The following is a 27,049-nucleotide window of genomic DNA, read 5'->3' on the forward strand; positions in this document are numbered from 1 at the left end:
GAAAGTTTGAGAGGTGAGAGATCTTGGAGGAATTTGGATAAAAGAATAAGAATTTTAAAATTTGAGGCAGTGCTTGACTGGGTCCAGTGTAAGTCAGCAAGTCCAAGGGTGATGAGTGAACAGTACTTGGCCTGTTAGGACTCAGTCTGCAGAGTTTTAGATGATCTCAGGTTTAGAAGGTAGAATGAGAGAGGATGACCAGGAATGGACTGGGATAGAGTTAACGTTTCAGGCTGATGACCATTCACTGGCCAGAGTTCTGATGACCAACCTGCAACATTAACTCTGTTCCACTCTCTGACCTGCTAAGCTTTGCCAGCACTTTCAAATTTCATTTCATGCATCTGCAGCATTTTACTTTTATTTAAGCACATTGGAATAGTGAGTTCTAAAGCCATGGATAAGGTTCAGCAGCACGCAAGCTTAGACAGAGGCAGAGTCTAGAAAAGTTAGAGGTTACTAGTTATCCTGGAGTCTGTCAGATATGTGGGCTGAAGCTCACCTCAGGATTATACAGGACCCGAGACTGTAAACAAGGTGGATCACTTTCATGGAGAGGGATAGAATCAACGACCTGGAACATTCTCTGTAACAGGGACTGAACACGATGGTCTCAGATTCTCCATTATTTGGGGGAGGAAATTTCTGTTCATCCAATACTGTGCGCTGGACAGGCAGACGCTCAGTCAGAATGGTGCAGGGGTGAAGCTGTTTACCATCAGCACGTATACAGCTACCGATGCGGTGTTCTCAGATGCTGCTGCATGAAAAGGGAAAATAGATGGGGACTAAGGGCATGACCAGAGAGAAACAGTGGGAAGAGAAGCCACCACGGCTAATTCTCTGGGTACAGCTGGCGAGATCTGAATTGAGCAGCTGACAAAGAATGGAGATTTCAGGTCAACAGACAGGTCTGAGGGACAAGCTGCAATACCTTACCTTTGTCATAATCACCCAGAAACATATTAGCCCACCAGACACTATCCTTGCCCCCCCCCCCCCACCAGACACTATCCTTGCCCCCCCCACCAGACACTCCTTGCCCCCCCCACCAGACACTATCCTTGCCCCCCCCACCAGACACTATCCTTGCCCCCTCCCACCAGACACTATCCTTGCCCCCCCCCCCCACCAGACACTATCCTTGCCCCCCCCACCAGACACTATCCTTGCCCCCCCCCCACCAGACACTATCCTTGCCCCCCCCCCCCACCAGACACTATCCTTGCCCCCCCCCCCACCAGACACTATCCTTGCCCACCTCCCACCAGCCATCCCCTTAGACAGGCAAACACTGGCCTTCGGAATCTGACCAAGCGGAACCCACCAGTGGAGCTGTGAGCTGGTACACCGGGCAGAGGACAGGAAGGACTGGTAGCAACAGGTGTACTGGCATCAGAGGACATGCAGTCGATGGGCTTCTTGCTCTCCACGTTCTCAGGCACCATCTCCGGCGTGCTGTACCTCCCATTGATATATTCAAACTCCTGTACCTTAGATTTATTTTCCAGAAAGTTAATTTTAGTGACAAGTGAAATCAGAAAACAGATACAAAACAGAACTGGGCAAGGGAAGAGATGAAACTCAAATCAGACCTAGGTGGCAGGGACAAAATGCGGTTACGAAACAGGTTGGGAAAATGTCCATCCAACTCACTGTGACTTCAACTGTCAATCTCACTCAGAAACTGCCACAATGCAACAAGTTGGGAACATAAACCTACTCGCAGGACTATGTAGAGGGAGCATTACTCCATATCTAACCCATGTTGCACAGGCCCTGGGAATGTTTGATAGGACATTACAAATACAGCTTTACTCCATCTCTAACCAGTGCTGTAGCTGTCCTGGGAACATTTCATTGAATGGTGTGTGGGAGCTTCGTTTCTATATTGTGTTGTATCTTTCCAGGGAGTATTTCATGGGAAAGTGCAGAGAGCTCTTTACTCTCATCTAATTCATGCTGCTGCTCACTCAAGAATATTTGAAACTGTCACTAATTGCCAGAACGTTCCATTTTCCAACATTATGTTCACAAAACTTAAAAGAAAATCACATGAAAACACTACTTTATCAGAATGCTGTCATTAACCTTTCTTGGCTTATCAGCCAAGCCTGTATTTGATGTATTAGGAGATATAAATTTATATGTCCTCTTATAACTTGAGCCGTAATAGTGGTTGGTTGTGGAGTTAGTGTCTGGTCTCAAGTCCACTCCTGATCAAAGGACAACCTGCATTTGTGACATGTCCTGCTGCTACTTAAATTGACCACCAGTGGGCAGTATTGCTGGCCAATCTGCTGGTTCTGATTTAGTCCACTTTGCTCAGATTGAAAATTTTGAAATGGTACAAAAAATCCTGGAATCCCTACACTATCCAAGTTGGTGAACATCTTTCACATTTTCTTCTTTTACTTCATATCTCCAACATTCATGGTATTTTCCTATATAACTGATGTTGCTAAGTACCGAGATATCTAGGCCTCTTGTTGACAGGGACGGTATTGGGTACCACAGGTAGAATTCAATCCATGCTCTAATGATTTGAGTATATCTGAAGTGCATCAGACACCTTTCCACGGACAGATGTAGAAAATACCACAGGATTCTCTGAAAACACAAAATGTCTGGGCCAATATTTGTCTCACAACCAATGCCAATACTACAGCAACTGATTTCATTTTGCATCTTGTTGCTGTTCAACAGATTTCAATGAATCCAAAGAATGGGGCTCCCACATGCTCCTTTACAATAGCGACTGCACTGATAAAGTACTTCAATGGCTGTAAAACATTTTGGGATATCCTTTGGCCGTGAAAAATCCTTCAGACCAGGAAATATAACCCAGTGAATAATAATAATAAAAGCTTTTTACCAAACCTAAATTCACCAAACCTAGTTCAAACAGAATGAAGCAGTAAATAAGAAACACAAGAGCAAACTGAGCAGAGGTTCCTCAAAATCAAGGATTAGGTTCCCAGAGTGTGCAGGGACAGACTGAACAACCTGCTAGAGCCTTCGCTTGGAGATCACTGAGAGGGTTGGTAAACTGAGGAGGTACAGGAGCCTGAAGACCCACACTCAGTGTTTTAGGAACAGCTTCTTCCCCTCTGCCATCAGATATTTGAACTGTCCATGAACCCATGAACACTACCTCGTTATTCCTCTTTTGCACTGTTTATTTATTTGTGTAACTTATAGTAATTTTTATGTTCCTCCAGGAACATCAATGCAGGGCAATTCTTTCTACCATTTTTCTTCCAGCTCAAAACCCAGATACTCCTGCCCTACCGTGCCCAGCCCACTCGAATGTAGCCCACACATCAATGGGGGGAGGGACTTCATGGTCTTCCCATAAGCACTGCCCCTTTCCCCCAAACTCATTTACCACAAACTCAATCCTTAAGCAATGTTACTGCTTTTAACTTGAGCTTGAGTGAGAGGAGCTCCCAGGACACAAACATTGGTATTTCTACTTAGCCTTTGACCCAGTAAAGCATGTCAACAGTTTCAAACACTGCATTCACACAGTTGACAAGTGCAAGGTTGCTCAAGCTCACCTTCTTCCTGACCAGTGACATCACACCTATCCTGGTGAGCACATGTTGCCGGGACAACCCTTCACGGGGTACACCGTCTGCAAAGGTCTCGGATCCGTCTGCACCCGGCTCACACAAGTGTCTCATAAATAGCGAGACGTAGGCTCTGGGGAGAGAACAGCAGGTGAGCTTAAACCCCTGACACTGGGGATACCGGACTGTTAGCAGAGGAATTTGGTGAAACATTCTCCTTAGAGCCTTCCCTTGGGGGCCAGTGGGAGGGTTAATAAGCCGAGGAGGTACAGGAGCCTGAAGACCCACACTCAATGTTTTAGGAAAAGCTTCTTCCCCTCCGCCGTCAGATATCTGAACAATCCATGAACACTACCTCGTTATTCCTCTTTTGCACCATTTATTTATGTGAGTTACAGTAATTTTTGTTTTGCACTGTACTGCTGCCGCACAGCAACAAATTTCATGGCATATGTCAGTGATAAACCTAATCTCTGAACCATGTTGCACCCTGGGCCCCGAGTTTTGGGGATGGGGTTAGACAGTGTGGAAGTGTAGGCCAGGATGATCCGAGGGGAATGAGGAGAGCTGGACATGCGAGGAGCTGGGGGAAAAAAGTGTAAGGGAGTAAAGGAAGTGGGCGATAGGGATCCAAAACAGTTTACTTAATTTAATCATACCGGAACTCCTTCTCACTCTTCCCCCGGAGATCCCGCACCAGCCAGTGAGAGTTGAAAGCGTCTTGCGGCGGCATCCCCCAGCGCATGATGGCATTGACAAAGGCTTTCCGCTGACGAGCGTTGAATCCAAGAACCTAAACACAGACCGGATTAACCATCACAGGGAGGGGAAGGCAGGTCAGGAAGTTTTGTTCATTCTTACCTCTGGAGCTTTCTGATTACATCTCTGACCCCCAGCCCGTGAATTTCCATAACCTAGAGTGGGCACTCACATGATCGTGTACCATACACATCATTGGTATCTTCTCCCTCCTCAATGGAACCAATAACATTTCCACACCAGAATTCCAACCAATCCAACCATGCTATTATCATTCCACATCTTCCTTTGAGTTAGTGAGTGATTTTCCTGCTGAGGGTAGGGGGTTTTTGGACACAAGTGTGACCTGGATTTATGGGACATTTCTCGGATTGCACTGCCAGTAGTTGTGGTGATGACAGACTCTGTAGATAGGAGTGGATTGGTTCTTAATTGAGGCAAAAATAACATCTTGTAAAAGGGAAAGGATATTGCAAGCAGGCCTGTGAGTAATCCTGGACCAATTCCTGTTGTTCATGGAGGAATCAGAAAGGAATTTTTAGCAGAAATGTTCCCTTTTTAGCCTCTATTTGTCTGTGAGGTGGGGAAGCATCCAATACAATACTCCTGACATCGCTTCTATGAAGCAGACTGCATGGACCAACTGGTTTTGTCCTTCCAACTTAGCTTTGTGTTAATAATTATCCATCCAATCACGTCTACCAGCCCCATCCTCCCTACCCCACAGGACATAGCCTGGGCTGGAGGCTCTCAGTTATGCAGAGAGACAGGATTGGCTGGGTTTGTTTGTCTTGGAATGGAGACGTGACAGAGAGAATCACAATAAGAGCACAGTTTTTGATACTTCTTAAATGTTACAAGAGCCTCTGCCTCCACCAGCCTCTCAGGCACTGCATTCCGAACTTCAACCACCCTCTGGATGTAAATGTTCTTCCATATCTCCCCTCTGAATCCCTTGAGTTATCCACCTGGTCCCTCTGGTTACAGAGGCCTCGGCTGTGGGGAAGTGCACTACTGTCTACTCCATCTATGCCCCTCAACTTTGTTCACCGCTACCAGGTTCCCCCTCAGCCTTCTCTGCTCCAAGGAAAACAAACCCAGCTTGTCCGGTCTCTCCTCATAACTGAGGTACTCCAGCCCAGGCCACATCCTGGTGAATCTCCTCCGCACCCTCTCCGGAGTGATCACACCTATTCACCCTGTATTAGCTCAGCCAAAAAATAAAAGCTTAAAAATGAACAGACCTGGGCTCAGATATTGTCCTATTAGATGTTTGTTGGGACTGAGTGACAGGTGGTTTATTCTGTAACAACCAATGCTGTACTTGACCTAGGAGCATTTGACGCAACAGTACAGAGAGCATATTATGCCGTCTCTAACCGATGCTGTCCATGATGGGTTTGACTTGGAGAGAGAGCCTTGTTCTGTAATCAGTCTATACTATACTTGGCCTGTGAGTATTTGATGGGACAGTGTAGAGAGCACCAAACTGTACCTAACTCATCTTTATCTATTCTAGCAGTGTTCAAAGGGACAGTGTAGAGAAGGCTTTACTATGCATCGAAATCCTGCTGCTCCTCCCCTGAAAGTGATTGTGGTTGAAGGTCGATGATGAGGATTAGGAAGCTATTTTACCTCAATATTCCCACCAACTCGAGCCAGTAAGGGTGGGAGGGGCTTGTCTCTTTCATTCTTAAGTTGCCTCCGTGATTGTCGTCTCCCAGCTGGAAAACAAAAATTCAGGAATCGAAGTTCTGGAAACCAAGCTCACAATTTCAAGATTAAGTTACTACCCCAAGTTAGAAAAAGGAAACATCACAAAACCCTCACCTTCCAGCTTCTCTTCAAAGTCTTCATCCTCGTCCTCTGAGCCCACAGAATATTCAGACTGGTTGTCTGATAGGTCGTCCTGCCACTCTGAAAAAGAGAATGCGAAAAGGGAAAAAGAGAACGGTGACCAAAGGGGGTTGAAGATTCAATGGAACAAACAGAAAAGGATTTTTCACTACCAAATTGACCTTGCCTTCTTTCCAAGTCACCTTTTACCCTCCTTTACCCTTGGTTTCACCCAATATTCAGTTCTCCAGCACAATCTCAGACATTCCAAATTGCTTCGCAGCCAATGAGGTATTTTTATGAAACGTTGTAAGAGATTCTTGCACTGTAATATAATCATCTGGTTAACTGTTGTTGTTTGAGGGATAATCCCCCGCTCAAAACAACAGAGGGAAGAGATGGGGCCTTAGTTTAACATTTCACCTGCCGAGTCAGTGAATCAACAACATTGCCCTGGGCTTGTGGTCAGTTAGGCCCAAACAGGATGAGGAAGTCAGATTTCCTCCCCAAAGGGCATCAGTAAATCAGGAGGGTTTTTGATGAGACTCTGGTAGTTTCATAGTCACCGTCTTTGATACCACCTTTTAATTCCACATTTATTTCCACAAAAATCCTGCCTGTCAACAGTGGGATCTGATTCTGAGTCGCCAGATTATCAGTCTACAATTATGAGCATGGATTCATAACCACTTATGCTACCACACCCTACTGCAAGCTCTCCTCATCACACTGCCCAGGTTTCCACACAATTACCTTGGTCCTCTTGGGAGGCATCATTGTAATTGACTTGTTTGCGAATGCGTTTGCCTTTGCCCAGGTTCCTGGCGAGATCCTCTTGTTGCTGCTCATAGTGATGCCTCAGAAGCTTCTCCCAATAATCAGGGTCCACGTTCTCTTCCTGTTTAATGATTTCTCTTTCAACCTCCTCCTAAATATTGCAAGATTATCAATAAATCAGTTTCACTAAAGAATCATCCATGGAAGATTCATTTTAAAGCAAGGAGCTTAATCCAAAACCTACATGTGTAATTAATCCTGGTCATTCACACCCGTATCATTGATCACTTTTCACATGGTGAAACGTATGCATCTGTTGAGGTGCATATTTGCAATTCCCACTCAACCTATACGATGAGCTTTAATATCATTGCAACAAAGGACATTTCTTGGATACATGTCAAAGAGAACAGTTAACCAAAGAAATTAGCACTGCGATCAAAATCTGTGCCCCACAAACAAGAAACCACATTAAAAAGCACATGCAAGTGTCTTTGTTACTTCGGGAAATCAGAGTTCCATTAATGTTAAATTATTTTATTTTGTGTAGTCCAAATTTCAAAGAAACAAGGTTTGCTCCAAAACTTGAGCACAACTTGAAACCAGCACAATTTCACCACCAATTTGACCTTGCCTCCTTTTCAATCCTCCAGCATAATCCACTGAGCACAAGAGACAGATTCATCAAAAGCAGGGGTCGAGACCAGATGCTGCAGAGCTCTCCCTCCCCACTCTGCCAGAAAATGTTCCCCGCCACTTGATAGTTTCTTTACAAATTCTGTTCTTCACCCCACACCACTGCCCTGGGATAGTCCAGCTCTGCTTCACAGCCCTAATCGACCAAGCTTTCGTTAATTTGAACCCTTAAAGAAAAGGTTGTTACCTGCTCATCCTCTTCCCGCACCACGTACTGAGCTACTTTGAAGGAGCTGAGATACTCGTTCATATTCTGAATGTCAGCATCATCTGTTGCGTTCTGATTGCGATCCAGTAGCTTTGAGATGGCACGGTCATCGTAGTGGATCATACGCATCTCCTCAGCTTCCTTCTCGGCTGGAAGTTAAAGATCAAACAATCAGCAATTTCCCTGCATCAGTGCTGAGAACCTTAGGATTCATAGAGCTCGACTCATAGGGTTCAATGATGTTTAGTTATTCCCCCTTTCACTTAAACTTCATCTGTCATTCAGGCATTCCATCATCCCTCACCTTATTTCTCTCACTGTTTGTCTTCTGCTCCATTGCCAAGAGGTTTTGTTTAGTGTTTAAATGCATGTGGGGAAAATCTAAGCTTGTAAATCTACCCCTGCGCCAGGTCCGTTATACCTCTGACACTGTTTGCACATTTATCCATCAGGGGATATGTTAAAAAGGATGAAAAAGGGCTGGAGGAATTTTTTGGAGCATTGACACCAACATAAACCTGGTGATTCCAGCAGCCTGTTTCTATGCCGTTGTGTGTTGATTGATGCAATCGTTCTCCACAACAATAAAAGTGAAGGAATGTAACTGCAGGAGGCCATTCAGCCCCTCAATGCTGTTCCACTATTCTGTCAGAACATAACTGATTGTCATCTCTGTTCAATATTCCTCTGTATCCCTTTAAAAACCTTTCACAGTGCTGAAAGCTCCAATTACCATTCACTCCCATATCCACCACCTTTTCAACGATTTCCTGCCTTTACTCTCACTCTTCCCAGAGCATTTCTCCCTAATAAGTATATATTTTTTTTAAAAACTTGGCACAGAAATACCTGTGTAACCCAGATATACTTAGCCATCAATTGTCTCCTCCAATAACTTATTCATCAAATCCCTTAAGATGGTGAAAAATTCCCTTTTACTGTTAGTTTTTTTAAGAAAAGGAATCTTTTCTCATCAAAATAAGTAAAAGCAGGAGTTGGTCATTTGAGACCTTATACCTGCTCTGCTCTTCAAGTTCATGGCTATTCTTTAACTCAGCACCACATTCCGGTACCAAACCCCATATCATTTGATCCCCATTAACATCCAAGAATCAAGGAACCTGTTTTGAATCCAGTTACTGAACCTCCACTGCGTAAAGAACTCCACAAATTCACTATTCCCTGGGTAATGAAGTTTCTTCTCATCTCGTTCCTGAGCAAGTATCCTTTATTTTCTTGATACACAAGCAAGGGAAAACATCAGTCCCATGTCCATCCTGTCAAGTCCTGTAAGAATTTTGTACATTTCAATAAGATCACCCTCATTCTTCTAAACTTTACAGAGAAAAGGTCCAGTCAATTTAACATCTCTTCAAAAACTAATATCCCATTTCAGATATGCACCTGCTGAGCCCTTGTTGCACTCTCTGTCCCAAGTGCATGCTTCCATAGGCACGAATTCAGACTCATACTAGGTTAACATGATATCTCCATTGATTTGTGGAAGTAGTTTTCCTTGACAATCATGAAAACATCACTTGAAATCTCTTCATTCCCTTTGCAAATAAACCTAGCTTCCTTAACATTTTGCTCAGAATATGAATTCCCGATACCCTGATCACTTTTCATCCCATTTCCCTCCTTAGATGCCATAACCAGCCACTTGTCCCTTCTCTTTAATCTCTGAAACCCAAGATCAAACCCAGCCCAGCCTGTGGCAAGTTTCTCTCACTCTCTCACACAAAAACACTTTGCTCTCCAGTATTATCTCCTCCTCGGTTGGAGGCAGTGATTGGCTGGAACTTATTTCAACAGGTGCTAATTGTCATTCACCCAACCAGCCCATCCTTCATGTCCCAGCCAAGATGCTAAGTGCTGGTAGACTATTCATCCATGGACTCACCCGAATCCTACACAATTTCCACTCATGGGTCATTGGAGAAGGACCACAACAGACCATGATCTCCTTCACTACAACTGCTACTTTAGGCACAGAAACTTATTACCAAGGCAGCAATTGACATCAACTGACCCACCAGACAACTGAAAATGACTCTTCCTAATCTGAGGTGTGTATCCAAGACCTAAAATTAATCAATCTTTTGTACACAAAGGTATATAAGGATATGAATTGCACAAAATATACAAGGCAGGATACAGGTGGGCCATTCAGTCCATCACACCTATGCCAGCTGAAAACCAGCCACCCAACCTAGTATCATCCTCCTGCTCTTTATGCAAATCCTTGTGGGTTACAGTTCATCAAGTCTACATCCAAGATAGAAACACTGAGCCAAGATAGATAGTTGGGGCTGAGGTACAGAACAGCACGTTACCATTGATTAGACTCAAAGGGTTGAATGGCCTCATGTTCCCACTGCAAGTTTTTTTTTAAATTTTCACTAAAAGGCTTCATTAAATTTCTGAACACTTGGGTTGAGCATCGACAACCATGGGGAAAAGGCAGTAATGCAACCTTGGGCTCCCCTCCTGGACCCACATATCTGTCCTTCATGGCTGCCCCACCTCTCATTTCCTCACCTTCATCATCCTTGAAGAGCTCCTCTGTGCCAAACTTGAGGATATCATCCAACTCTTGTTTGGACATTGAACCAGACTTGGAACCCAATCCAGGCCGCACTACCAGATGAGTCAACATCATCTTCTTCTTGGCCACCTGGGTGATACGTTCTTCTACCGAAGCCCGAGTCACAAAACGATAGATCATCACCTTTTTGTTCTGGCCGATACGATGAGCCCTGCTGAATGCCTATAGTACAGAGGCTGGGTAAGATTTGACGCTTGCATTCCCTTACTGAACATTTCACCCACAGACAGAACATCTGACATGACCCACTGCCCAGATTTTGTAACTGGCTGCCTTTATGCTCAAGGAAGGCAGCCTAGAGAGGTTTAACTTTACGATTTCCCCTGCCCGAGAGAATGTTCCTGGCCTCTCACCAAAGGCAGGGTTAGCTGATCAGCAAGCTGAGGTAATAAATTGTCCCTGATTGCAGCCAGGTAAGCAGTGAGAGACCAACCTCACAAATGGTCAGGTTTTACCACTAAGTTCCTTTTAAAGATAATGATTCATACAACATGGGCTTAAAGTGGCAAGGCAACATATCTTGGCCATCCACACTCACCCTGAGCTGGTGGTGGTTAGATACTTCCTGAATTGTTGGCTGCAGTTTCCCATCATTCAATAGATTGTCAGGGCCACTTCAGATGACAACTAATCATCAACTGGAGCTGTATACTGGCCCAGAGTCATACAGATGTTAAAGCCCCTAAGGAACATTGATCAACCAGCATCATGGTGACATTTACTTATGTTCTTTTTCTGGTGTTTTCACATTGGATACACAAAGCACTCACCATTCCAATACACAGCCTCTCTCAGCCCCATTCCCACCCTGGTCTAAACACCATCAAGTGAGCAAGACCAGTTAAAATGACCTTATTTATAAATATACTTGTTCTCAGGGATCTGGAGGAATGGGTGACGTTAGTCAGACCGCCCCAATTGTCCGTCATTAACTGCTTGGTCTGTGTCCTGAAGCACGAGAGTTGACTAAGTACTGCCGAACTGGAGTCACTTGTAGGGCACAGTGAGCAAGTCCCTTCTTACAAATATTGACAAAGCAACTGGAGTTTTAAATCTAAACCTGGCACCTTTCATGGCCAGTTTCTCAGGTTCCAATTTGTCAAACTTACCCAGTCCAATTGCAAACAGATCAGAACTCTGGGTTCCTCACCTAAAGTAGCTCCTGATCACACAGCATCACATTTTACAGAATTATTTCAAAAGTTTAAAAAAAAGAACATAAATAATCCCCCAAAGTTTTATCTAGAAGTCTTGGGCAAACCATGTTCTGACCTGAATGTCGTTGTGGGGGTTCCAGTCTGAATCGTAAATTACAACTGTGTCCGCAGTGGCCAAGTTAATTCCCAGACCTCCGGCTCGAGTGGACAGAAGGAAACAGAACTGTTGGGCTCCTGGGGCTACAAGGAACGAGACAGAGATGGGTGACAAAGAAACGGATGCTACTACATTTGATGCAACTTGTACTTTTTTTCCCATCTCAACACAGCAAAGGATCCCAAGTGCTTCATAGGGATATTATTTTTAGAAATTGTGCACCAAGTCATTTGAGGTGGTTCTTAGAGAGGTGACCAACATCTTTATCAAAGAAGCAGACTTTAAGGAGTCCTTTGATGTGAATTGAAAAGAGGAACATCAGTCAGAAAGGTCGAGGGCAGAAACTGTAGAGTTTTAGCCAAGGCAGCTGAAGGCACATTTGCTAAAGGTGCAGCAATTAAATTCAGGATTAACACGAGGCTGAAACTGAAAAGCACAAGGACCTTGGACAGACTCGAGGGAACATTAATTCAGTTTTACTTTACTGGCTGGCCTTTTTGACCCTCAAACCTTGTCGGGGCAACATCTGTGGAAAAAGAAATACAGTTAGTGTTTTAGGTTGTCAGAACTGGGAAGGTGGTAAAACAAATTAGTATTTGGGTGCAGAGAAGGTGGGGCAGGGGTAACCAGGGCACAGGGAACATCTGTAGGAGGGAGAGGACAAGATTGCTCAGGGGATAATTTGTGACCCTGGCCTCAGCCAATCACAGATGTTTCCTTTATCCTTCTCCCATCTTCTCTGCAACTAATAGATTTTCTCTTTCCCAGTTCTGACAAAGGGTTTTTTAAACCTAAAATGTTAACTCTTTTTCTCTTTCGACGAATGCTGCCTGACCTGCTGAGAGTTTCCCACTTGTTGTGCCCTCACCAACCAATGGAAACTAGTGATGCTTTTCATCAACACCCTTCATAATTGCAAGCTTCAAGTTTCTCACTAAACTTCCTCGTTTGTAGACACAGACCTTTTCCTTTCATATCTCTTCTCACACGATCGCATTGTCTGGATCATCATACGGATCCCTTTTGCAATATCTCTGGACATCTTTCCCAAAGTAAAGCAGCCCAGCATCGAAAGCAGTATTCTAACCGTGGCCTAGGAACAGAATCGGGCTACTGTTGTTTTATAAACTCATCCGGGGAGTTTTCAATCTCATCAGACCTGGGGCTGCCTCAGCAGTGAAGCACACACCAAGACCATTGGGTGAAAGGTAAACTATTGTTTTTCCAACAAGCACAAGGAATGAAAATCAGTTTCCACTGAGCCACTGACTCCTACTCACCGTTAAACCGGTCGATAGCCTCCTGCCGTTGATTGCCAGTGATGCTCCCATCTATCCGCTCGTATTTGTATCCGTCATACTCCAGGAAATCCTCCAACAGATCCAGCATTTTAGTCATCTGTCAGTCAAAAACCAGATACTTATTCAGAGCTGGACCCCACAGCTCCAATACAAACTCTCACCCATCACCCACATGGAACCTACCCTATTGCTTTCAATTCTTTTACTAACAGTGAAATCCCTCCATAACCTTAGCAGTGCAATCTCCATTGTAATATGGCTAATGCAGCAAACCTGCACACAGCAGGATCCCACAAAACAGCAGAGAGATAACTTACTAACTGAGCTACACTGAACTCTGAGGCATGGATTAAAAATTGGGTAGAACACAAGGGGGCACTGCTCTGCTTTCCTTCCAGCGATGCCTTGGGACCTTTCACGTCCATTGAAGGCAAATGGGACTTCAGTTTAAAAGCTAATGCTTAAGATGCAGCACTGCTGGGAACATCTGGATTACATGCTCAGGGTGGGCTCAAACATAAGTGTTGACAACTAGACTGACAGCCCAGTGAGGGATTTATCATTTCAGCTGCTTGAGAGCAGAGAGAAAGGAACCTATTCAATTTCACCCCTAGTTACCTGGGAGAAGATCAACACTCTGTGGCCCTGGCTGTGCAGCTTCTTCAACATCTTCTGCAAGAGTATCAGCTTCCCAGAGGATTTCACCAGTGAATTCCCATCATATGATCCATTTGGCAACACGGGGGCTTCCTGTCAATACCAGCAAGGCAGCAGCGCCGTTAACACAGGTTCCAGAGAGCAGAATACTAATTAGTGAGCCAGATCACACAGAGTCAGATCCCATGCTTGGCTGTCCACCACAGGGTGGAACCTTCACACTTTTGTCCAAAACCACGCTTCCCTGCTTGAAGCAATTCAATGTTATTAATAATAATTCCCAGGATGTTGCATCAAGACTGACATTTATTTTCCAGAATGGTAGCCTTCTGATCCAACCAACCATTCCTTGCTAGAGGGAAGTTCATTGTCAACCAAATTGTTGTGTGACTAGAGTTACATATAGATCCACAATGGGCAAGGACAATAGGTTTCTTTCCCAGTAATAAACCAATTGTTTTCTTTTAAACGACAATCCAATACATTTTTATTGATATCAAACTCTTGAGAGCCAAATCCTATACAGTCAGTGCCCTGGTGGGATATGTACTCGTTTTCTGGATTACCTGACCAATAACAGAACCATTACACCACTCCCTCTATATTACACAAATAGCAAATACCTCAACACAAACTGTGGGATAAGGTCAGTCAGACTGCCAAACGAAGAGACTGCAGATGCTGGAATCTGGAGCAAAAAACAAACTGCTGGAGGAAAACAGCGGATCAGGCAGCATCTGTGGAGGATCATGGACAGTCGATGTTTCGGATCGAGACCCTGCATCAGACTTGCTGTGCTGATCTGCTGGTACCTTTGTCCTGAACTGGGAACAACTCAAACATCTTAGTGTGGTCACTGTGAAAGGTCAGAAATTCACTCCCTCCCTCAGTCACTGCTGGCAAACCCAAGTCACTGGGGTGAAAATTTTCAGCCTTCTATGCAACTATATTCTACAACTTAATTGATCCTAAATGTACAAATTGGATTCGCCTGAGTTACACAAAACAGAAAAAAAACCATCACTGTAAACCAGGCAAAATGTGGGATTGCGGCAGGGGGTTAAAGACTGCTAGGCTTCTGATGGTCAGTCAGTGATGCCTACTTAATAGTCATGTATGGCTATAAAGTTGGTTTCCAGAGGCTACGCAGTTCCTGTTGAATTTGTTGCTGCACCTCGAGAGCTGTGCAACACTCCCTCACCACTGCACGAGTGTCAACCTGGATTACATGCCTAAATGATGAGAATATGCAACTTTAACTGGAGTAGTCAAAGGAACAAAATAATGTACTATGGGGAATCTAGATATATACATTAAGGAAAAGAGAAGTGCACATTGATTACTTGATACGAAGTAATTTGGAAAGAGTCACACATGAAGCAAACACTTCAGCAGGGACTGGATGACATGTTTCTGTATTGTAATATCTATGCAATTCTCTGAAGTTGATCTAAACGCACGATCTTTTACCTCAGAGATAAATATGTGAACTGACATGCAGTTAGAAATTGTAACACTGTGCACCCACTGGAAGGAAATCTTTGCTGCACTTTCAGCATTCAATACATACCACTGCAGCCACTGGAAACAAGTAGGGATGGTTGCAACACTTCTTCAGATCCATCATGATGTTCAGGAGTGATACCTGGTTCCCACCACCTTTCGAATTCAGAGCCTCAAAGTTTTTGGTCAAAATGAACTTGTAATACTTCCTGTGAAGGCACACAGAAATGTAAGAAGCAGATTCCAGAGATAAGCTGCTTGCACCCAGATACAGACACCCCACTCTGTTTCTCCCAACTTACTTCTGCATGGAACTGAGCTCCACACGGACAATCAGCTCGGTCTTTGATGGCATGTTCTTAAAGACATCAGCCTTAAGACGCCGCAGCATGTGTGGACCCAGGAGGTCGTGAAGCTTCTTGATCTGATCCTCTTTCGAGATATCTGCAAACTCTTCCAAGAATCCTTCGAGATTACTGTAACAATATAGAAACAGTCACTGCAGCCCCGTATGTGTCTAGTGCTGGTGTTTGTCTGCATTAAGACTCAGCAAGTGTTACCCATCTCTAAAACCAGTACTACCATACCCTGACACCCCTCCTTATGCCTCTTCACTCAAACACAAACTCCGGTTCTACCACTGCCCACACACTCCTTCCCCACGACATCTAAACACCTGGGTAATGCTGGTGGACCAGACGCTGAGCAGCAGTGACCAGTGCAGCAAGCTCTGAATCCCAGCAAGGAGAGATAGAATTTGCTCCTTAGCTCAGCAGGTGAAGGGCATATCCACTGACCATTGTAACAGGTGAGCTTGCAAACCAAGCTGAAATGAATTCAATGTCTGTCAGATGTATTCAATGAAGTCAATGAATTCCATCCTCAACACCAGCACAACCCCTCTTCTCTCCAGCCAATGTCTTCTCCTCAGAGTTACCAGATCCTACACCAAGTCTGCGCCCATTAGTGGGTCTGAGATCACCAGATATTCCCACCACCATCCAGCTGCTTCTACTGACTGAGATAAGGATCTCCATTGAAACTGGACCACTCTTCTCACCATGCACCTCCATGACTGAATAGGCTAGGCATTGACTGGGATCATACAAGGAAAGAGGCCATTTGGGTCAGAGTCAACATCCTCAGGAGAGGAAAGAATCTCTAATTAAGATGTCAACCCTGACTTAGTTGGAGGCAAGTGTACAGAAGTTGTAGGTTCAAATCTCCATGCCAGAGACTCAAAAACTTAAGCCACAGTGCGGAACCGAGAGAATGCTGCACTGTCACACATGCTGTCTTTCAGATGAGATGTTAAAAAAGGTTCTTTCAACAATTTGACCTTCAAGCCTTTTCAAAGAAGAGTGATAATTTTCCCCTGATGTGCCATGCCAACATTTTTCCCCTCAGTGATCACTAAAACAAGGTTACTTGGTCACCACCACACTGCCATGTGTGGGAGCTTGCTATGCACAATCTGACTATGACGCAAGGCACTTTTGGCCACTTGGTTATTTTCCTTTTAGTGAAAATGAAAGATGTAAATTTTGAAATAATGAAACTTACTTGAAACGCAGAGGAGTGAGGAAGTTCAGCAAGTGGAAGAGTTCCTCCAGGTTATTCTGCAGTGGTGTCCCCGTCAACAGCAGCTTGTAATCGATTTTATAAGCATTTAGCACCCTGAAATACTGAGAAATAAACAACTTCTCACACACAGACACATGGAGACACTCAGTGACATCATAGAAACAAGTGAACCGTGACCCAGGTATGTGCCAGCTCCATTATACTTAACGTCGTGGGACTGTAAATACTTTCCTTTTACATATTTAACCTATTCCTTTTTGAAAGTTATCACTGAGTCTGCTTGCACTGCAGATTACAGCAACTCAGAATAAAAACACATTCTTTCTCAATTAAACCTCCGGTTCTTTAGCCATTTACCTCAAATCTGTGTTCTGGTTAAGGATTCTTCTGCAGTAGAACCAGTTTCCTTTTATATACTTAATAAAAACTTCATAATTCTGAATATCTATGTTAGCTTTTCTGCTCCAAGATTAAAACAACCCTACTTCTCTAGGTTCTTCATGTCATAGCTCCAGAGATCAATTGCTGCACTCTTTGAACAGTTATTATTGCAGGTTGCTGTTTGGGGGTGTAATACAGTACGGAAACAGAACCTTCGGCCCAACGCATCCATGCCGACCTAGTTGTCTACTTGAGCTAGTCCCATTTCCCACGTTTGGCCCATGGCCCTCTAAACCTTTCCTATCCATGAACCTGTCTAAATGCTCTTTAAACATTGTAATTGTACCTGCCTCTACCACTTCCTCTGGCAGCTCGTTCATATATCCACCACCCTCTGTGTGGAAAAGATGTCCCTCAAATCTTTCTCAAATCTTTACATGGCAATAAATTGATAAGAGCAATTATAACTATAAAACAAAATAAACATACTTACACAAATATAAAGTATAAAAAATATAAAAAGGCAGTGTGCAAATGAACCGTGATAATAATAATGATAATCAGCAGTATATCAATATATTAAATAACACCATGAGTCCAGCCAGTAAAGGGGGGAAGACATAGTATGTGTATGTATGTATAGGAGGTGTCAGTCCATGTTCAACAATTTGACAGCTTTGGGAAAAAAGCCATGTTTCAGTCTTGTAGTGTGTGCATGTATTGTCCTGTATCGCCTACCAGAGGGTAGTAGTTTAAAAAGATAGTGAGCAGGGTGAGCTGGTTCTCGAATGATGTTTAAAGCCCTGCTCTGACATCGAGCCTGATAGATGTCCTCCATCGCTGGTAAATGAGTCCCAATGATGTTTTGGGCCGTCTTGATGACCCTCTGCAGAGCCTTCTGCTCCTTCCTAGTGCAGCTGGCATACCAAGCAGTAATGCTGGTAGGTCAGGATGCTCTCCACTGCACACCGGTAGAAGTTCACCAGAATGTTCTGAGACAGTCTGACTCTCCTCAATTTCCTCAAAAAAAAGAGGCGTTGCTGTGCCTTCCTAATGACAGCTGAGGTGTGTATTGCCCAGGAAAAGTCCTTGGTAATGTATGCCCCCAGGAATTTAAAACTGGAGACTCTCTCCACAGCCTCGCCACCAATGAACACTGGACCAAGATCTATCTTCCTTGACTTCCTGAAATCCACCACAATCTCCTTAGTCTTTTGGGTGTTGAGAATGAGATTGTTGGCAGAACACCAGGCTGTCAGGTTTTGTACCTCATCCCTGTATGCCAATTCATTATTGTTTGTGATCGGGCCAATGACTGTCACGTCATCTGCAAACCATACATAACTGGTTTTGGGCAAGATTTTGGGCAGCAATTAGAGAAGCTGTGTAATAGAGCAAGTAACAAGTGATACAAATGAGAGTAATGGGAGATTCTACAGGCAAAGACAATGATAAAGATTCTTTGGAGTAGCAAGTGGAAATCCCAGATAACTGGGGACCAGATTAAGCCCATCACAGAATGGACAGAACTCAAACTTTTGAGAGCAGCCAAATCATTGCTGGGTTTGGAACCAGTGAGATACGTAGCGGGAATTTAGGAGCTGATTGAGAAAACAGTTCTTGGACCACGCTCCAGATTGGATCCTTCTCCACACATGGGACCATTCAGGAACAGACAGCTGGAGTGGTGGTGCAGAAGAGGCAGAGTGGGTGGAGGTTGGAGGGACATTCATTGTAATGTCAGACAATGAATGGGCAAAGATTAAGTCCTCTGGATGAGGAATCAATTAAAAATTACCACGTCATCAGAAGGAGAGAATATTATTTTCATATAGAGTAAACTTTCATTTATCCAGTATTTATGCATCCAGAATTCTCATACAACCAACAAAAAATTCGAAGAATATTAAGCACTTTGACAAGGATGCTCCTGTTATAGTGACATTAAGTACTGCTGAAATCATAGAAGATGTTTTGAATCATAGAAAATGTTTGAATCATAACAACCCTAAAGTTCAAGGGGAGGAAAGCAATCAAGAAGGGAAGACAGGAAAAAAATCTCTTGGAAAATTGCTGCCGAAGGATTCAAAAATGCCTTGGAACTCCTCCAGCAACAAAATTGCTTCATTCACACTTTTTGCACAAGGCAGGCAGAGAAGCAAGCAGAACAAGCGATCTGTTCAAGAAGGTCAGTAAGCCTAAATCTCCTATGCCTTTGACTTCAACTCGTGAAAGTTCTGTTGAACGTGATGAAATGCTGTTAGAGTATCCAGAACACAGTGAATAAATTGCACTGCCCTTTGGACATTTAGAATTAAGTGATTTTAGTTTAAGTGGGCTAGGCTCGGCTGGTAACAGTCTATGCATAGACTTCATAAAATTGTCTTGTTTTTAATGAAAATAAACTCCAATTTTATTTCAAATGTTATGCAAAATAAGTGTGAAAAGACATTTTTAGTTTATTTATGTTTATACACAAGGGTAGTGCTGTTGTTGGCTGATTAGTAGCAACATTCTCTGACAATTTGGCACTTCATGTGATGGTGAGTACAGTCATTCATTTGATTTATGTTTTCTGTATTTTACATCAATACTCTTTGGCCTTAAAGTACAGAACTGCAGAGTAAACCATTGTTATTTATAAGGGTAAGGAGATGACATGTAGGTCAGCAATTTATTTAAAGCTTTAGACATAGATTAGCGTGATGTGCAGTAATGTTTTTTCTGAGCAATTCTCATGCAACCAGACCCCCATTCCCCATGGATGCCTGATGATGACATTAAAGGAAACTTCCACAAGCACTGGAACAGGAAGATACAGCACAGCGGGGAGAGTACAATTAGTTTTAGATTGTACCAGCAAAATGCCAGCGTCAAAATGCTGAGCTGAATGACCACCAGAGGCTGAAAACCTTTACACTTCGACGATCCTCCATTAGCAGTAATCTAATTATTTATCAAGCTAATCATTACTTCTACCTTCCTCTCAATTCTCCGACTATACAGTATACGGATTTCAAAGACATCAGACACCATTCTTCACCTGTGAGGATCGACATGGAATGTTGAAACCCCAGAATTATTGCTGCACAAATTCCTCCCAATGGAGGTCACCAGATTAGAGACAATGAACCCACCGGCCCAGCAGACTGTCCTCCAAGGGCAACGAAACCACCTCATACTTACTTTGGACTGGTTATTTTTCAGCCTGTGAGCTTCGTCTACCACGAGACATGCCCAGTCAATGGATCCGAGAATCGTTTGGTCAATGGTGATCATCTCATATGATGTGAGCAGAACATGGAACTTTATTTGTGCCTCACTCTGAAAAAAGAAAATGGTTTCTCTCAGTTTTATAAATCCCAAACATACTGATCACTCGGGCAAGAAGACAGGCCCAGGGTACGCAAATCAAACCAAGCCAACAAGAGCAGTAAATGCACAGTACGTTACTGTGAGGGATAATGGGTTTCTTCCATTGGGATCACCAAGTAAATCCACCTCATTTTCAGCCCCCATACTCAATTAGACCCAGAAAGAAGGAAGGATATTTCACTGCCTTTCCCACCTCCTCCCTTCCCCCCCAAAAAAACACAAGTTTCCTGTGTTCAATTCAATGGTTCCCCCTTAAATTCCTCATCCAGATGGGCAATTTTCACAAGCCTAGACTCAGGTCCAGAAGGCTATTTGGTCAGAGTGCATCACAGGTGGGGTTCAGCTCTGTCCTTCCCAGCATAGGTCACTTGACTACAATCAAGAGAGAGAGCCCCAAAATATTTTTCCTATCCTTGCCCATGGGCACTGAGCCCATAATACTGCCGAACCTCATATCCCAGCAAACATTAGTCACCTCAACATTAACCAGAGATTAACTACGTACTACAACTGATTTACTAAGGCCATAAAAAAAAATGTTCACATTCAAGTGAATCACGGTTTGCTGACCAGGACAAGGCAGTTCACTGGATTAGCATTCTATCCACCACGTTAAAAATTCATTCACTTCACCACCTGGGCACCACGGCTGCAGCGTGTACCAACTTCAAAGTACATTGCAGCAATTCACCAAACCTTCTTTGATAGCATCTCCCAATCTTCATCAAGCTGAAACCATTGGGAACACCACAACTACCAGACAGACACCAGAGTCTACAAATGCTGGAATCTGGAGCAACAAACAATTTGCTGGAGGAACTCAACAAGTTGAGGAGCATCTGTGGGAGGAAAAGAATAGTCTTTTTCTTTTCAATTCCTTTCCTCCCACAAATGCTGCTCGACCCATCGAGTTCCTCCAGCTGATAGTTTGTTGCACCACATCCAGGTTCATTTCCAAGTCCAACACTAACCTCAGATGCATATCAGTTATTCCTTTAGTCACCGAGTCCAAATCCTGAACCTCCCAACCTTAGAGTGGTGGGAGCATCATCACCACAGGAACTCATGGTTCAAGGCAGAGGCTCACCACCTTCTCAAGAGATGGACATCAAACGCTGGAACTCAATGACAGCCACATCCTGTGAATTAAAAAACAAAGGAAAAAAGGCGAGACACTCACCTTCATCCTGAAGGTTTTTTTCCCACTCTTGAAAACATTCTCATCAAAGCAGAATTCGTTCTCACGGATGACAGCTCTGCAGTCTTTGTCTCCAGTGTAAGTTACCACATAGAAGTACGGAGCCCACATCATGAACTCCCGCTCCCAATTAATAATTGTTGACAGTGGGGCGCTCACTAAGAAAGGTCCCTTCGAGTGTCCCTAGTAAGAATAAGGCAGAGGTAGATATACAACTGAAAAACAACAGGGTGAAATTTTACCACAGACAGAAAGGAATGTGGATAGCAGCTACAGTTAGACCAGCAGTGGCCTTTATCTGCACCTAATTCTTAAAATCATGTTAATTTGTACAACTCACCCATCCTGTTAAATCTTATCATTGTGCCTGTAATAAGACCTTAAGATATTGGAGCAGAATTAGGCCATTCAGCCCACTGAGTCTACTCTGCCATTCAATCATGGCCAATTTCTTTCTCCTCACAAGATCACAAGACAAGGGAGCAGAAGTAGGCCATTTGGCCCATCGAGTCTGCTCCAAAGAAAAGAAAGGGAAAAAGAAAATGAGAAACGGGGGAATGACCATGAGAAAGAAAAAAGAACTATTCCTTTCTAGCCCCAATTTCCGGCCTTATCCCCATATCCCTTGATACCTTGACTAATTAGATAACTAACTATCTCCCCCTTAAACGCCTCCAATGATCTGGCCTCCACTGCTGTACATGGCAAAGAATTCCATAAATTCACTACCCTCTGGCTAAGGAAATTTCTCAACTCTGTTTTAAACCTGTACCCTCTAATTCTAAGATTGTGCCCTCTGGTCCTGGACTCACCCACCAAGGGAAACAGCTTGACCACATCTACTCTGTCCAGTCCTTTCAACATTTTAAATGTTTCTGTGAGGTCCCCTCTCATTCTTCTGTACTCCAGTGAGTACAGTCCAAGAGCCGACAAACGCTCATCATATGTAAGCCCTTTCATTCCGGGAATCATCCTCTTAAATCCCCTCTGAACCCTCTCCAATATTAGCACATCCTTCTTAAGATATGGGGCCCAAAATTGCACACAGTATTCCAAATGAGGCCTCACTAGTGCCCCGTAGAGTCTCATCAACACCTCCCTACTTTTATACACTATACCTCTCGAAATGAATGCCAACATAGCATTCACTTTCCTCACCGCCGATCCGACCTGGTGGTTAACCTTTAGGGTATCCTGCATGAGTACCCCCAAGTCCCTTTGTACTTCTGTACTTAAGAATTTTCTCCCCTTCTAGATGATAATCTGCCCGTTTATTTCTGTTTCCAAAGTGTACAACTGCACATTTCTCAACATTGAATCTCATCTGCCATTTCCTTGCCCATTCTCCTAAACTATCTAGGTCTCTCTGCAACCTTCCTGTCTCCTCAATACTCTCTACTCCTCCACCTATCTTGGTGTCATCTGCAAACTTAGCCACAAAACCATTTACTCCATCATCCAAATCGTTAATGTACAAAGTAAAAAGAAGGGGCCCCAACACCGACCCTTGCAGAACACCACTAGTAACCGGTAGCCAACTAGAACAGGATCCTTTTATTCCCACCCTTTGCTTTCTGCCAACCAGCCAATGCTCCACCCATTCTGTTATCCTACCTGTAATTCCATGACCTCTCATTTTATTAATCAGCCTCTTGTGCGGCACCTTGTTGAAGGCCTTTTGAAACTCTAAATACACAACATTTACCGCCTCTCCCTTATCTACCCTACCTGAGATTTCCTCAAAAAGCTCCAATAGGTTGGTCAGGCAGGATCTTCCCTTCATGAAACCATGCTGGCTTGGACCTATCTTGCCTTGCACCTCTAGGTATTCCATAACCTCATCCTTGAGGATCAATTCTAATAACCTCACCCCATTCTCCCCGTAATCCCTAACCTATCAATCTCTGCCTTGAATACACCCAATGACTTGGCCTCCACAGCTCTCTGTTGCAACAAATTCCACAGATTTGCCACCCTCTGGTTGAAGAAATTCCTCCTCATCTCAGTTCTAAAAGGGACATCCCCTTATTTTGAGGCTGTGCCCTCGGATCCTAGACTTTCCTACTAATGGAAACATCCTCTCCACGTCCACTCTATCCAGGCCTTTCAGTATTCAGTAGGTTTCAATTAGATCCCCCCTCTCATCCTTCTGAACTCCACTGAGTACAAGACAGAGCCATCAAACACTCCCCATACGTTAACCCTTTCATTCCTGGGATCATACTGCAGTGAACTGATTCACCAGGTGTGTTGTCCATGTGACATCACAGACTGAAAAGATCCCAGACAAACATTAAGCAGCATTTGCTATTCCCTCAATATCCTGACTCAGGAATCAGAGCAGATGACACAGCTCAAATTATATAATTGAATAATACTTAATGGAAACTTTTGTACCAAACTGTGATTCAAGGAAATGTAGACCAATATAATAATGAAATTATATAAATCCCAAATTATTTCATCACAGCACAGGAGGAACAAGTGATGCATACCGAGTTCAAAACAGAAGGTTCAGAAGAAAATTCTTGACTACCCATTAAACAGCTGGAATAGTCTAGAGACAATTCAGGGTTATTCAAAGTACAAACTTAAACCATGATGGTTTGTAGCAAAGAGATATTGTTGGGATATTGTTGAAGGACAGGCTCCAAGAAAAAGTCAGCATTCTGGGGTGATGAGCTAAAACGTCTGTCCAACACACAAGCTGAGAAGAATGTTTACACAGGTTCACCTGAACCACACAATCTAGCCCCAAATCTTAGATGCTCACCCAAGCCCTTGACTCCTGACTGCTTTAGCCTCTGCATCCCCAACCCTTGCACTCACCACACCCCACCACCACCTGTCACGTCCCACTATTCCTCACCTCTTTGAAGAGCGAGTACAGAAATACAATGGTTTGAACAGTTTTCCCCAATCCCATTTCATCGGCCAGGATGGTGTCTGTGCCCTGTGCCCAGGAGAAGCGCAGCCAGTTCAGACCCTCCAGCTGGTAAGGGTGCAAGTTGCCTCCAGTAGCATCAATGTAATCCGGCTGCTTGTCAAACTTCACGGTCGGCTATGGTTGGAAGGAAAGGTATTTACATAGTCATTTGGAAAATAGGATCAGCAGAGTGTGGCAGCTTCAGCTGCGTTAACTGCATAACTAGTCCCAATCAGGTCTGATCTCCCAATCAGGCATTCCCCCTATCTGCCAATTCTCAATGACACATTGGTTTACAAGAAAACTGACAGAATGCAGAGGTTTTATTGTACCTAAACCTGGAAGTGTTTGTAACGATGTTGTAGAGGAAGTTACAATCTATATCAAAATGAATCACTTTTGAAGTCTGGCTTTTACTGTCCAGGGCCTGAGAATGGGGCAGCCCCATCAGTGCTGAGGTCCTGTCCCAACCTGTTCACTTACATCCACAACAGGCTGGCATGGGGGGGGGTCAAAGATCAACTCCCCAGCTTTCCGTCCTTTCTTGTTCAGCTTCCTCACTGGTCGTATGTCTTCACCCATAATCAACTGCCTGAAGGGAGAAGAGAGGGGAAGATCAGAGCAGGTGATGTCCATTGTACCATTATCAAAGGAACAAAACAGCAGCAATAATTAACCTCCCCTCCCGTATCTGTGCTGCACAGTCCTCCTGCTCCTCTCCTGGGGCTGCCTTAACCCTGAAATGCCACAAAGGTCACTAAACAACCTAGAGGGACCCAAGTCTCTAATGCAGTGTTTCAAACCAAAATGTCAACAATTCCTTCCTCTACCCCCCCCCCCCCCCCCACCCCCCAACAGACACTGCTCAACCCGCTGAGTTCCTCCAGCAGATTGGTTGTCACTTCAGATTCCAGCATCTACAGTCTCGTGTCTCCACTGATCCATGTCTCTCCCCGCTTTTTTTTTGTGTGGGTAATGCTTGCAAGCTTACATTTACACATACTAAAGTGAGAGCAAACCTATGGGTTGAAGGCAGTTTTAAACATCAAGAGTCAGCCGAACATTGACAGTTCCTTCTTTTACTCCCCCTCCCTCTGCCACCTAGAAGCACCGGGATAACAAGTGCAAGATCACCCTATACCACCAGAATCACACATCACTTCAACTGGGAAATGCACATCATTGGGTCAAAATACTGGAATTCCTGACCCAAGAGGGTTTTGGAAGCACCTTCACCATGCAAACTGTTCAAGCAGTTCAAGTGGCAGATTACAAGTGCCTTCTAAACCAGGAATGGTCAATCCACACTGGTTTACCCTGCAACACTCACATCCCACCAACAGATTTAAGAAAGCAGATTCTGGAACTGGAGTTACACGAATATCTGACCAGGAATATGTGACAGGTTTCTCTTTCTGAAGGACATTGCTGTTTTTCGGTAAATGTCTGATTAATCCACCAGTCTTGCTAGCCCATGGATTACCAGATTAATGAAATTCAGTTCCATGCCCGGAGTATCAAGGGGTTTTGCTTTGGTTTACCAGTACATGCTATGCTTGGTGAGCAGTGTTTGGTTGTACTAAACCAATTAATGAGTTCACTAAAATTTGTTCGCCTTCATCCTGAGACATTAACTCTTCCCACAGATGCTGCCTGATCTGCTGAGTGTTTCCAGTATTGTTTGCTTTTTTTTATTTCAGACTTTCAGAATCTATGGGCTTTTTTTGATTTTCATTAAAAGTTGCCTTCTGCTTCTGTAAAGAGACACTGACCTGTGATTCCAATACATCTCCTTCATGGTGTCATAATCTGGAATGTCAAACTCTTCAAATTCCCAGGTAGCCTGATCATATGGCAAATCCCTCCATTTAATCAAATAATGTAAGTCACCCTTCTTATCAAAGCTGGAAAAAAAAGAGAAAAAATGATTTTTTTTTAATCCTGTTACATCAAGAGTAAAAGTTAGATGCAGATCTGAGCAGAACCTTCCCTGGGAAGGTTTGAGTGTAGCGCAGGCATGACTCCATAGCTAACCTGTCCAGTACCAGGCATGAGTCAGGATATTCAAACAGTAAGGTTGTATTATGGCTTAGTTTCCAAAGACAAATTAACAATAAGTTCAACTGCATCACCAAATCCTTGCTTCAAGTGGTTTCTTTTATTTTAAAAAGCACCCTTTTACAGGTAATGCCTTTGAAGAATTAACCAACCCTGTGCAGCTGGATAGAGAGGAACTGCTTGTTCTGGTGGCAAAGGAGCACAACGTTAAAATAAAACCTTGATTGTTCAGCAGTGATGTCAGGAACCATTTCTTCAAGCAAACAATGGTGGAAATCTAGAACCCTCTCCCTGCT

General features: G+C 43.8%; 1 protein-coding gene across 3 annotated transcripts in view; it reads right to left on the reverse strand.

The window, feature by feature from the left end:
- Nucleotides 1-27,049, reverse strand: part of chd5 (chromodomain helicase DNA binding protein 5) — a 77,044-nt gene that overhangs the window by 15,697 nt on the left and 34,298 nt on the right. For all 3 annotated transcript variants that reach the window (XM_052039345.1, XM_052039346.1, XM_052039344.1), the window contains exons 11-29: nucleotides 26,468-26,599; nucleotides 25,179-25,287; nucleotides 24,639-24,830; nucleotides 21,752-21,952; nucleotides 20,383-20,520; nucleotides 16,795-16,916; nucleotides 15,534-15,707; nucleotides 15,299-15,440; nucleotides 13,690-13,821; nucleotides 13,051-13,168; nucleotides 11,729-11,853; nucleotides 10,390-10,618; nucleotides 7,828-7,997; nucleotides 6,921-7,095; nucleotides 6,162-6,248; nucleotides 5,967-6,055; nucleotides 4,232-4,365; nucleotides 3,561-3,705; nucleotides 1,328-1,493 (exon numbers count right to left, since the gene is read on the reverse strand). In XM_052039345.1, the coding sequence (XP_051895305.1) occupies nucleotides 1,328-1,493; nucleotides 3,561-3,705; nucleotides 4,232-4,365; nucleotides 5,967-6,055; nucleotides 6,162-6,248; nucleotides 6,921-7,095; nucleotides 7,828-7,997; nucleotides 10,390-10,618; nucleotides 11,729-11,853; nucleotides 13,051-13,168; nucleotides 13,690-13,821; nucleotides 15,299-15,440; nucleotides 15,534-15,707; nucleotides 16,795-16,916; nucleotides 20,383-20,520; nucleotides 21,752-21,952; nucleotides 24,639-24,830; nucleotides 25,179-25,287; nucleotides 26,468-26,599 (2,780 nt within the window). The remainder of the gene's footprint in view (nucleotides 1-1,327; nucleotides 1,494-3,560; nucleotides 3,706-4,231; nucleotides 4,366-5,966; nucleotides 6,056-6,161; nucleotides 6,249-6,920; nucleotides 7,096-7,827; nucleotides 7,998-10,389; nucleotides 10,619-11,728; nucleotides 11,854-13,050; nucleotides 13,169-13,689; nucleotides 13,822-15,298; nucleotides 15,441-15,533; nucleotides 15,708-16,794; nucleotides 16,917-20,382; nucleotides 20,521-21,751; nucleotides 21,953-24,638; nucleotides 24,831-25,178; nucleotides 25,288-26,467; nucleotides 26,600-27,049) is intronic.

This window comes from Pristis pectinata, chromosome 26, assembly GCF_009764475.1.
Source record: "Pristis pectinata isolate sPriPec2 chromosome 26, sPriPec2.1.pri, whole genome shotgun sequence".
In the NCBI taxonomy this organism is placed as follows: Eukaryota; Metazoa; Chordata; class Chondrichthyes; order Rhinopristiformes; family Pristidae; genus Pristis; species Pristis pectinata.